A 13,273-nucleotide genomic window follows, 5' to 3' on the forward strand; every position below is an offset into this window, starting at 1 on the left:
TTCTAATTCCTCCACTTCATTAACATTCAATTCTCCCTCAGGTTTAATATCATCGGCATATGTCGTGAAATTTGTGACTTTGCGGCAGCAGTACAATGAAGTATATGATAATATAGAAAAATAATGTAAATTACAATATGTACTGTATGTATATTTATATATATATATTAAATAATTAAATAAGAGTGCAAAAACAGATAATAAAAAAGTAGTGAGGTAGTGTTCATGGGTTCAATGTCTATTCAGAAATCAGATGGCAGAACGGAATAAACTGTTCCTGAATTGTTGAATGTGTGCCTTCAGGTTTCTGTACCTCCTTCATGATGGCAACAGTGAGAGAAGGGCATGTACTGGGTGATGGAGATGCTTAATAACAGACGCCTCATTTTTGAGGCACTGCTCCCTGAAGATGGCTTAGATATCATGGAGGCTAGTGCCTGTGATGGAACTGACTAGTTTTACAACATAAGAATATAAGAAATAGAAGCAGGAGTAGGCCATCTGGCCCAGCGAACTTGCCCCGCCATTCAATAATATTGTGGCTGATCTGGCCATGGACTCATCTCCACCTACCCGCCTTTTCCCCATAACCCTTGATTCCCCTACAATGCAAAAATCCATCCAAACTTGTCTTAAATCTTTTTACTGAGGTAGCCTCCACTGCTCTGTTGGGCAGAGAATTCCACAGACTTACCACTTCTGGGAAAAGCAGTTCCTCCTCGTCTCCAGCCAGAGTCTCCTGTTAAAGAGATTAGCTTTGTTTGTCATATTTGCATGGAAACATCAAGGCGTGCGGTGAAACGCCTGCTTTGTGAGTACGGCCAACACCGTCTGTGGGTGTGCCAAGGAGCATCCCGCATGTGTCGCCACTCTTCTGGAGCCAAATAGCGTCCCCACCACTCACTAACGGGAATGTCTCTAGAGTGCAGGAGGAAACCCACGTGGAGAATGGACATACTCCTTCCAGACAGCACCATGAATTATCCTAATCACTGGCACAGTGAAGCGTTACTCTCACTGCTATTTCCTCTTCGTTTCAAACACTCCTTTTGAGATCAATCTCCATAATTTGTCAAGGGCAGATCCTGCCTAACAAACCTGATAGAGTTATTTGTGGAGGTGACCAGGCATATAGATGAGGGTAGTGCAGTGGATGTGATCGACATGGATTTTAGTAAGGCATTTGACAAAGTTCCACAGGGTAGGCTTATGCAGAAAGTCAGAAGGCATGGGAAGGGAAGTTCAGCAAAGGTGGAATCAGAATTGGCTCGCCTGCAGAAAGCAGAGGGTGGTGGTGGAGGGAGTACATTCGGATTGGAGGGTTGTGACTAGTGGTGTCTCACAAGGATCGGTTCTGGGACCTCTACTTTTTGTGATTTTTATTAACGACCTGGATGTGGGGGTAGAAGGGTGGGTTGGCAAGTTTGCAGATGACACAAAGGTTGGTGGTGTCGTGGATAGTGTAGAGGATTGTCAAAGATTGCAGAGAGACATTGATAGGATGCAAAAGTGGGCTGAGAAGTGGCAGATGGAGTTCAACCTGGAGAAGTGTGAGGTGGTACACTTTGGAAGGACAAACTCCAAGGCAGAGTACAAAGTAAATGGCAGGATACTTGGTAGTGTGGAGGAGCAGAGGGATCTGGGGGTACATGTCCACAGATCCCTGAAAATTGCCTCACAGGTAGATAGGGTAGTTAAGAAAGCTTATGGGGTGTTAGCTTTCATAAATTGAGGGATTGAATTTAAGAGTCGCAGGGTAATGATGCAGCTCTACAAAACTCTGGTTAGGCCACACTTGGAGTACTGTGTCCAGTTCTGGTCGCCTCACAATAGGAAGGATGTGGAAGCATTGGAAAGGGTACAGTGGAGATTTACCATGATGCTGCCTGGTTTAGAGAGTATGCATTATGATCAGAGATTAAGGGAGCTAGGGCTTTGCTCTTTGGAGAGAAGGAGGATGAGAGGAGACATGATAGAGGTGTACAAGATAATAAGAGGAATAGATAGAGTGGATAGCCAGCGCCGCTTTCCCAGGGCACCACTGCTCGGTTCAAGAGGTCATGGCTTTAAGGTAAGGGGTGGGAAGTTCAAGGGGGATATCAGAGGAAGGTTTTTTACTCAGAGAGTGGTTGGTGCGTGGAATGCACTGCCTGAGTCAGTGGTGGAGGCAGGTACACTAGTGAAATTTAAGAGACTACTAGACAGGTATATGGAGGAATTTAAGGTGGGGGGGGTATATGGGAGGCAGGGTTTAAGGGTCGGCACAACATTATGGGCCGAATGGCCTGTACTGTGCTGTGCTGTTCTATGTTCTATATCTTATGAACAAAGAAAAAAAAGATGTTGGCTGGTTGATTAATCAATGGTGATTCTCTGATCTTCTGGTAGTGAATGTTCTGTCCATCCACCGTCACAGGTCGCAGTAAAGAATCCAGACGATGAGTATAAACCGGGAAGTAAGTTGGACCTGCACTTCTCCACCAACGGTGCAGCAGATGTGGCCTTTGTTGCTGTTGATTCAGCAATGTATATCCTCAACAACAGAAACAAGCTGACGCCCAGGAAGGTAACGTGCTGCCACCTCACTGGTCGGATCATTGTAACATTCCTGATTGAGCATTTCTAATGAGAAGCCTCTCTACTATTTTGAAAAGTGTTTTAAATTCGATGGTGTGTAAAGCAGGGAAAGATTTTTCTTTCCAAAGAAAAGTTTTTACTCACTGTCTTAAATGGGCAGCATAATGTTGCAATGCTTGACCTCAAAACCCTCGTAATGACTGTACGTCTAATTGTAAATGTCAAAACAGAAACTGCAGGAAATCTGAAGTAAAATGGTGGAAATATTCAGAAGGTCAGGCAGTGCTGGTGGAGAAAGAAACAGAGCACAGAATGGGATGGGTACCCGGAATGCACTGTCAGGGAGTGCTGGTGGAGTTGGATCCAATACATGTTTATATAGCCATATGGATGTACAGAGATGGAAAGATATGGACATTGTGTAGGTAGAGGGGAGCCACAATATTGCACTGCACTAATTAACTGTATTGTAGTTAAAAGCCCAAGTAAACTAATTCCTCCTGCCTGCACAGTGTCCATGTACCATTATTCCCTGCAAATCTACGAACTTCTTTATTGTATTGCATCCAGTTCCACCACCACCCCTGGCTGGCCGGCTGGTGGCGCAATGGCGTCAGTGCTGGACTCCGGCGCGAAGGCTCCCGAGTTCGAATCCAAGTCGGGCCACCCCCGAGCACACTTTCCATCCGTGCCGGGTTGAGCGTCGAGCTAGCCACTCGGCCTCGTAAAAAAACAAGGGTCGAGTCGGGAACGTTAATATCGTGACCCAGTTAATCCAAAAGGAGACCAATCCTGGCACCACGCGCCAGACAAGAATGGCTGACTGTCTGGTGTGACATGCTAAAAAAAAACACCCCTGGCAGTGCATTTCAGACACTCACCACTCTCTGTTTAAAAAAAAAACTGGTCACACGCCTGTCCTTTCAACTTGCCCCTGCTCACCTTAAATGTACACTCTCCATGATTAGACGTTTTGATTCTGAGAATAGATACTGGCTATCTACGCCTCTCATGATCTTATAAACCATTATCAGGTCTTTTGTACTCCAGAGAAAACAACCTTAGTTTGTCCAAAAACTCCTTAGAACACAGGCCCTCTAATCCAACAGCACCCAGATTAACTGATTCAGGTCTGAGACTTGTCAGAACTGGCATTGAGAATAAAACAGGTTAGTTTTCCGTTGTAGAGGAGGAAAACAAATATTTCTCTCTCCACAGATACTGCCTGACCTGTGCAGTGTTAAGGATTAGGCCATTTGGCCATCCTTGCTTTTAATTCTCCTGTCATTTCTTCATTGCTGATCCATCTTCTCTCTGAGCTCCAACCTTCTGCCTTCTCCCTATATCCCTTCATGCCCTGATCAATCAAGAATCTATCATCCTCTGCCTTAAATATACATAAAGACTTGGCCTCCACAGCCATCTATAGCAACGAATTCCCCAGATTCACCACTCTCTGGCTAAAGAAATTCTTCTTCAGCTCTTCTAAAAGGGCGCCCCTCTCTTCTGAGGCTGTGTCCTCTGGTCTTAGACTCTCCCACCATAGGAAGCTTCCTCTCCACATCCACTCTTTCGAGGCCTTTCAACATTCGATAGGTTTCAATGAGATCAGCCGTCATTCTTCTGAATTGCAGTTAATAAAGGCCCAGCGCCATCAAACACTCATTGTATGACAAGCCACTCAATCCTGGAATCATTTTAATGAACCTCCTTTGAACCCTCTACAGCTTCACCACATCCTTTCTAAGATATGGGCCCCAAACTGCTCACAACACTCGAAGTGAGGCCTCACCAGTACTTTATAAAGTCTCAGTTTTACATCCTTGCTTTTAATTCTAAACATGTCACGTCCATTTGACAGATCCATTCTTTCCTGCAAACAGGTGTTTGAAGCAATGAACTCCTATGACCTGGGATGCTTCTATGGAGGTGGACTAAAAAGTGCAGATGTCTTCTTGGATGCTGGTCTGAGTTTTCTGTCCAATGTGGATGTGTCGTCACATAGAGATGGTAAGCTGAATGTGGATGCAGTGGTTGGATAGATTGAATCAATCTTATTGAAGTTTCAGAGCGTTTTATGAAAGGCAGAATGTCAGTGAAAAAAATAATGTCCAAAAATTCTGTCACATGACAGAGTTTTGCTCTTCTGTGCATTGAAATCTATTGTTCAGTATGCCTGCAAAATCACCAGGTGAATGACAGAACTCTGTTAAGGATCAAAGGTGTGCCTCCGTGTGTTTATAATGACAGGCTAGAATATTGCCTGTCCAGATATGCAAACAAGACAAAGTGGGAACTTGGGCTGTGAAGGCAACGAACTGGCTCAGGTGGTAGAGCCGCTGCCTCGCGGTACCAGAGACCCCGATTCACCGCCAACCTCTGGCGCTGTCTGTGTCCAGCTTGTACCCGCATGGGGTTCCCCGGGTTCTCCGCTTACCAAAGGTGTGTGGGTCAGTCAACAAATTGACTCAGGTTGCCCTTTGTGTGAGGGGTAGAATTTGGGGAGTTGTGCTTCATTGAAATGCAGCATATAATTAAGCACATCAGGCAAGATTGTTGCCTAAAAAACTCTTTATTAATCACAGTTATTTGAGGCAACCTAAAGAAGAGGTTCATCAGGACGCTGCCTGGTTTGGAGGGCACGTGCTGTCATGAGAGACTGAATAAACTTTGGTTGTTTTCTCTGGAGTGTTGGAGGCTGAGGAGAGATCTGACAGAGGTTTTAAAGAGATTATGAGAGGCATAGGTAGAGTGGACAGAGTATCTGTTTCCCAGGGTTGAAGGGTGAGAGGGTGGGCAGGGGTAGGGTTGGTTCAAGGGGTAAGTTTTTCACTCAGAGAGTGGTGGATGCCTGGTACAGTGAGGTAGAGGTAAATACATTTGAGGCTTTTAAGAGCTGTTTGGATAGGCACATGGATGTAAGGAAGATGGAGGGGTATGGATGTGGTGTAGGTAGGAGGGATTAGTGTTTGGGTGATTGGTGTTTGAAGGGTGAATGGTGAAGGCCTTTCACCATTCGATATGGTAGTGTTATTTAACTGGTTACTAGATAGTCACATGAATATGCAGAGAATGACTCAGATTCACTTATTTATCACAAGTACAGTGAAATGCATTGTTTGCATTAACAACCTACACAGCTTAAGGATGGCAGCCCGCAAGAGTCACCACGTGTTCCAGTGCCAACCATGTTCACAGAACAACACCAACAACAACAGAACAAAACAACAACAGCAAAACAAGTCCCATTCCTCACTCCTACCCAGCCAGCCAGCCAGCCACACACACGCACACACACACACACACAGTTTTCCAATCCCAGGACAGGCCTCCAGCCTCCAGCCTCCAGTGGACCAGTGGACTAGTGGACTTGTGGACTCTCAGACAATGAGCCTTCGCCTTCCCCAATGGACTTGCAGACCCAGGAACCTGTGTGGGTGGAAGTGGTTTAGTTTAATTTGGCATCATATTCAGCACAAACCAGGTGGGCCTGCTCCTGTTTTTTCTGTAATGACGTCAAATTAATTCACACAGACAGTGCTAGGTTCTCTCAGATATTGTTAGAGTTGCCTTGGTCAAGGACATGGTGTGATTTCTACTGTTTTCACAAGGAACATCGCAAACATATATAGTATTTCTGTGAAATATTGACAAATTTGCCATGTAGTGATTATGAGAATTCTTCCAACCAGGTTGAGCTTTCACGGTGAACTTGACACTCAAGAGCAAAGGCAATGATTTGGGTTTTTATATTTGATTACTTTCCAGAATATTCCTGCGCCAACAAAGTCAGAAGGCAAAGGAGAGCGTTAAATATTCAGCAAAGATATTCTGACAAATGTGAGTCTTTCTGTTCAAATTCTGTCTATTAACATCACAACTTGCATTTAAAAAGGATCTTCAACTTTCTGTTAATTTTACATCCCCAGTGTTGAGCCAATCTCTTCTACTTGGTATTAGAAAAATGTATCTATGCGGTCGAACGTACAATAAAGATTTACTAAACTGATTCTGGCATTCAGGGGGACACAGCAGCACTTTTACTAAAGCTGCTGACTCCTGCCACCAGAAACATGGGTTTGATCCCAACTTCAAATGCCATGCATGTGGAGTTTGCATGCTTTCCCCTTGATGGGTCCCCCACCCCCCGCATGCTCCAGTTTCCTCTGACATTCCAAAGATGCACATGGTGATAGGTTAATTGTCCCTGGTGTGTAGGGTGAGGAGTAGAACCTGGGCGGTGTTGATGGGAACATGGGGAGAGTAAAGTGGGATCAGTGTAGGGTTGGTATAAATGGATGGTTGAATATCGACACAGACACGATGGGCCAAAGAACTCTCTCCATTCTATGTGCCACCATGAATCTAGATTTTTATGGATTGTGGACGGTTTTAGCACGAGCTATTGAGGTAATTTTCCATATCGGGTGGAATTTTGGTGAGGACATACACCATGAAATGTTGGGTCCCAGGGGGTATTAAGGAATAGAGATAACTCAAAGGTGGCATGAGGTGGTTAAGAAGATAGATGAGATACTGCAGAACAAACATTTACCAACAGCATCAGATTAGTAATTCATCTCACACTGACTGCCAGTTGTGGAATAGAGTTCCAAGCTTCAATCAACCTTGGCTTCAGTTTATGCGAACAGCATTATAGAGTTCACCATGTCTCTGGTGATCTGTGAGCAACCACCTGCATTCATCCCACCTCCCAGCACTTGCTCTGTAGCCTTCCGTACCTGAGCGATTCAAGCACTCCTCTAGACAATTCTTCAGTGCTGTCAGTCACTCTGCTCCCACCACTTTCTCTGGCATTGTATTTCAGGCACATACCAGTCTCTGGGTGAGAAATGTCCACCTCCAGTCCCCTTTCTGTTCTCCATACCCTAAATTTACATCCTCTGGTTTTATCTACCTTTAATAGCTGCAGTCTATCTTCCCTATATCCCTGATAATTTCAGTCACATCCCCTTCCCTCTTTACATTCTCTCCTCTAGGGGGAATAATCCCAAATTCCCCAGTCTCTGAAACACTTGCTCCCTGAGATCATCCTGGTAAGCCTCCTCTGCATCCTCTCCAGTGCTGTTACATTCTTCCTATAGTGCACCGGACACAACTCCACCTAATACTATGATCAGCTCTGATCAATAGTTTATAAATTGGTATCAGATTCACTAATGAAGGCAGGTATCCCATCTGCCTTCCTAACCACCTTGGAGGACCTGTGGACATGCTGGTTCCTGCAATGTGCTGATCTGTGTCCACAGCTCTGTAAGCAGAATAAGCAAATGGTGCAAAAGAGGGTCAGAGGCAGGTAGAGTTATGGGTTCATGGATGAACTCTTCAGAAATCTGACAGTAGAAAGGGCTGTTCCTAAAGCATAGAGTGTGGGTCTTCAGGTTCCTGTCCCTCCTCGCTGATGGTAGTAATGGGAAGAAGTCATGTCCCGAGTGGTTAGGGTCCATAACGATCGATACCTCCATCGTGAGGCACTGTCCTTTGAAAATGTCTTCAGTGGTGTGCGGGCTTGTCAGATGGCTGAGTCTACCACCTGATAAACCAACGCCCTGCCCTCTTGCCTCTTTCAGTGAATGAGTATTCCGACGACAGGCTGAGGAAGTGCTGTCTGGATGGCCTGACCAACATATTAATGGACTACAGCTGCCAAGAGCGAGCTCAGCGGGTGCAGGACAGGTCTTGCCGCCAGGCTTTCCAGACATGCTGTTACCACAAGACAGCCCAGCAGGAGCCCTATGAGAGGATTCATGTAATGTTAATGTCTCCGGGCAGAGGTAAGAGATGTTTGACTGTTGCTCTGTTGGTCATCTTCACTGCATCTATTTTAGACAGGCCACTGAACTATATTCTCCCAGCAAAGGAATTCAGTGAACTAACAAATGAAAAACAAGGAAAAAATAACTCTGTGGATGCTGGAAATCTAACCTAAAAAAAGCAGCTGCTGGAAATTCTCAGCAGGGCAGGCAGCATCTGTGCGGAGAGGAACGTTAGAGGAATGTTAATGTCACCAACTATTATTAAAACTCTGTGAAATGTTAACTCGGTCTCTCTCTCTCTCTCTCTCTCTCCACATAAGCTGCCTGACCTGTGGGGTGTTTCCAGTATTTTCTGCTTTTGCTTTAGATTTATAGCACCTGTTTTTCTTATAGTTCAATAATCCCAGTTTAACTGGTAAATTAGTATATTGAATAACACGGCACAAATGTTGTTTAGACCACAAATGGAGTACAACATCCCTGCATTAGGCCTACATCGCATGAAACCTTTTCCAATCCATATACCTTTTAGACATTGTATTTATGGCCTCTATCACTTTCTCTGGCAGCTTGTTCCATGTACCCACTATGCTCCTTTCCCCTTCACCTTAAACCTATACCCTCTACTTTTAGACTCACCTACCCCAGGGACAAAGCTCAACTTATCTCTGCCTCCTGTGATTTTATAGACCTCGAAGGCCACCCCTCGGCCTCCTTTACTCCAGGCAAAACGATCCCAGCCTATCTAGCCTCTGGTGATAACTCAAAACCTCTAGTCCAGGCAAAGACTTGGTAAAACTTTTCTGCACCTACCTTAGCTTAATTTGGATGACAAGCTATGATCTCATTGAATGGCAGGGCAGCGTTGAGGGGCTGAATGGCCTTCGCTTCTTTCTAGGATTCTTTCTGAACATAGAGCATGTGGGCCCTAAGGCCCACAATGTTGTACTGAACCAATTAAGTTAGAAATTAAATGGCCAACTAAACTAAACCCTTCTGCCTATGCAATGTCCATATCCTTCCATTTCCCTTTCACTTCTAAAGTCCCTAATGTATCTCCCTCTACCAACTCCCCTGGCAGCACATTCCAGACCACTCTGTTTTTTAAAAAAAAACAACTTGCTCTCACATCTCCTTTGAACTTACCCCTGCCTCTCATCTTAAAAACATAACTTCTGGTGTTAGATATTTCAACCCTTGGTAACAGATACTGTCTGCCTACTCTAGCTATTCTTATAATCTTATAAACGTCTACCAGATCTCCATTCTGCTTCCATTGCTCCAGAAAAAACAACCCAAGTTTGTCCAGCCTCTCATGATAGCACATCCAGGTGGCATCCTGGTGACGCTGTCCTGCACCCTCTCCAAAGCCTCGCCATCCTTCCTATAATGGGGCGACCAGAACTGTTGGCGGTATTCCAGATGAGGCCTAACAATAGACCACACTGATGTTAGATTACCTACCTAGGCCAATGCATATCAGTGAGCACTAGGGCCTTGATGGTTTGGCTGCTCCTTCCTTTTAGACCTCAAGGCATAGCAGCAACATTAGGCCATTTGGCTCATCGAGTCTGCTCCACCATTTCATGATGGCTGACTTATTTTCCCTCTCAACCCTATTCCCCTGCCTACTCCCCATAACCTTTGAAGCCTTTACTTATCAAGAACCTATCAGCTTTCACTTTAACCATACTCAATGACTTGGCTTCCACAGCCATGCATGGCAATGAATTTCACAGATTCACCACCCTCTGCCTCAAGGAATTCCTCCTTAACTTTATTCTGAAGGGACATCCTTGTATTCTGAGGCCGTGCCCTCTGATCCTAGACTATCCCACTTATGGAAATATCCTCTCAATATCCACTGTGTGTTGGCCTTTCAATATTCGGTAGGTTTCAATGAGACCCCCGCTCATTCTTCTAAACTTCAGAGTACAGGCCCAGCACCATCAAATGTTTCTCATCCATTAACCCCTTTGTTCCCAGGATCATTCTCGTAAACCTCCCCTGGACCATCTCCAATGTGCATCCTTTCTTGATATGAGGTCCAAAACTGCTCATTATACTCCATGTGCGGTCTGACCAATGCCTTATAAAACCTTAGCTTTACATCCTTGCTTTTACTGTTTATTCTAGTCCTCTTGAAATTAATGCTAAGATTGCATTTGCCTTCCTTACTACTGACTCAACCTGCAAGTTAACCATCAGGGGAAACTGCATGACAACTCTCAAGCCTTTTTGTACCCTGGTACATGGGTTTCTCCGGACAGACTGAAATAACTTTTCTTGACCTTTTCCAGCTGCAAAAGATCCGACTGTCATCGATGCCAACTCCCTCCCCAGTGAAGAGTTCATCGATGAAGGCTCCCTCACGGTTCGCAGTGCCTTTCCACAGAGCTGGCTATGGGAAACATTCTCAGCCCCACGCGAGGGTGACTATAAGTAAGACACTTTCCTCTGGACTACACATAGGAGAATTTAACAGGGTGTTTAAAAGAAAATGCTATCACTGGTGGCAAAAGGTTTCAGGCAAACAAAGTGCAAGAACTTTCTGGAGAGAGTTGCGCGTTCTAGAGAGATAGGCAGGTGGCGGAGTGGTTGTGGGGAATGATGATACATACAAAAACAGGAATTGAAATGTTGAGCATGGTAGGAACAATGTCCTGAGCTGCGTCTTTTTCAATGCAAGGACTGAGGCGGAAGAGCATAGGGACGTGGAATTATGAGATTGTAGCTGTTAGTGAGATGTGGTTGCAGGAGCTGAAGGAGTGTCAGCTCACTGTTCCAGGATTTTGTTGTTTTAGACATGATGGAATTAAAGGATGAGGGGTGACATTACAAGTCACGGCAGTGTTCAGACAGGAAAAGTTGGAGTTGTTGAAAGAAAGGCAGTGAACGTTATCTGCATGGAACTTTGCAAGGACTTTGACAAAGCCCCCATGAGAAGCTGGTCAAGAAGGTTCAGTCGTGTTGCATTCAGGGTGAGACAATAGACAACAGACAATAGGTGCAGGAGTAGGCCATTCAGCCCTTCGAGCCAGCACCACCATTCACTGTGATCATGGCTGATCATCCACAATCAGTACCCTTTTCCTGCCTTCTCCCCATGTCCCTTCACTCCGCTATTTTTAAGATCTCTATCTAACTCTTTTTTTGAAAGAATCCAACGAATTGGCCTCCACTGCCTTCTGAGGCAGAGCATTCCACAGAACCACAACCCTCTGTGTGAAAAAGTTTTTCCTCAACTCCATTCTAAATTGTCTACCCCTTATTCTTAAACTGTGGCCTCTGGTTCTGGACTCCCCCAACATTGGGAAGATGTTTCCTGCCTCTAGCGTGTCCAATCCCTTAACAATCTTATATGTCTCAATCAGATGCCCTCTCATCCTTCTAAATCCCAGTCGCTCCAATCTTTCAACATGTGACAGTCCTTCCATCCCGGGAATTAACCTCATGAACCTGTGCTGCACTCCCTCAATAGCTATAATGTCCTTCCTCAAATTTGGAGACCAAAACTGTACACGATATTCCAGGTGTGGTCTCACCAGGGTCCTGTACAACTGCAGAAGGACCTCTTTGCTCCTATACTCAATTCCCCTTGTTATGAAGGCCAGCATGTGAGGTGGTGGCTTTGTGGGAGAAATCATAGCTGACTGGAGGCCTGTGATAGCGGTGAGCAACAGGGATCCGTGCTGGGTCCATTGTTGTTTCTCAGATATATCAGTGATCTGGATGATAAATGCAAAACTGGATCAGTGAGTTTACGGATAACAACAATACTTGGGGGTGTCGTGGTCAGTGAAGAAGGCTATCAAAGTTTATCAGAACAAGCTGGAAAAATGGCTGAAAAATCATCGATGGAAATTAATGTAGGGAGATGTGAAGTTGCACAGTGAGTAGTAGGGCACTAAGGAATGTGGTAGAACAGAGGGAACTGGAAATACAGATCCATTATTCCTTGAAAGTAGCGACACAGGTAGATAGGGCTTTGAAGAGAGCTTTTGGCATGTTGGCCCTCATAATTCAAATTAGTAAGTAAAGGAGTTGTAATGATATTTTGAAGTTGTATTAGACATTGATGAGGCCTAACTTGGAGCAGTGTGTGCAGTTTTGATCACCTACCCACATGAAAAATATCAATAAGTTTGGAAGAGTATAGAAGCAAAATTACAAGGATGTTGCCAGGACTTGAGCACCTGAGCTAAAGGGAAAGGTAGAATAGGTTAGAACTTCCTACCCGAGAATGTAGGAGAATAAGGGGAAATTTGATTGAGATATACAACATTTTGAGAGGTATAGATAGGGTTAATGCAAAGAGACTTTTTTTCACTAAAGTCGGGTGAGACTAGAATGAGAGGTCATAGGTCAAGGAAGAAACGTGAAATATTTAAAGGAAACACTTCACCCACAGGGTGGTACAAGCAAGGAAAGAGTTACGAGCAGAAGTGGTAAATGTGAGTTCGATTGCAATGCTAAGGAGAAATCTGGATAAATTTGGGAGGTTTATGGAGGTCTATGGTTCACTGTGATGCGTCTATAAATTTTGGTGAAAAGCGAAGAATACAAATGCTTTTCCCTGTACCTTGCCTCATGTGATCATAACAAACCAACTACCAATTAAAGTTTGAAGATACAGGTAATGTAACTCAGCAGAGTAAAGCTTCAAGGCAATCCAGCTAACTTTGTCATGACATTTATGGCATCGTCTAGGCTGGTGTTTCCCACTTGTTTCACTGTCAGTGGTTTGGTAGGCGCTACTGTTATACTGAGGAAGAGGTTGAACTTGGTGCATTGAGCCAACATTAGCTGGGGGTGGGGGTGGGGGGAGGGAGAGACATGGGATGTAGTACTTCAGAAGTCTGTTATATACGCTTAGCATTCAGATATGTGGTGCACAGTTGGACTGAAAATCATATTGA

The 13,273-nt window shown here is 44.6% G+C and overlaps 1 protein-coding gene across 1 annotated transcript in view; it reads left to right on the forward strand.

Moving 5' to 3' along the window:
- LOC140198092 (complement C4-A-like) overlaps window positions 1-13,273 on the forward strand; it is a 145,562-nt gene that overhangs the window by 48,640 nt on the left and 83,649 nt on the right. Inside the window, exons 14-18 of the mRNA XM_072258982.1 lie at window positions 2,417-2,566; window positions 4,461-4,587; window positions 6,346-6,417; window positions 8,169-8,372; window positions 10,655-10,796. Of these exons, the coding sequence (XP_072115083.1) occupies window positions 2,417-2,566; window positions 4,461-4,587; window positions 6,346-6,417; window positions 8,169-8,372; window positions 10,655-10,796 (695 nt within the window). The remainder of the gene's footprint in view (window positions 1-2,416; window positions 2,567-4,460; window positions 4,588-6,345; window positions 6,418-8,168; window positions 8,373-10,654; window positions 10,797-13,273) is intronic.

The sequence above is a fragment of the Mobula birostris genome, chromosome 5 (genome assembly GCF_030028105.1).
Source record: "Mobula birostris isolate sMobBir1 chromosome 5, sMobBir1.hap1, whole genome shotgun sequence".
Lineage (NCBI taxonomy): Eukaryota > Metazoa > Chordata > Chondrichthyes > Myliobatiformes > Myliobatidae > Mobula > Mobula birostris.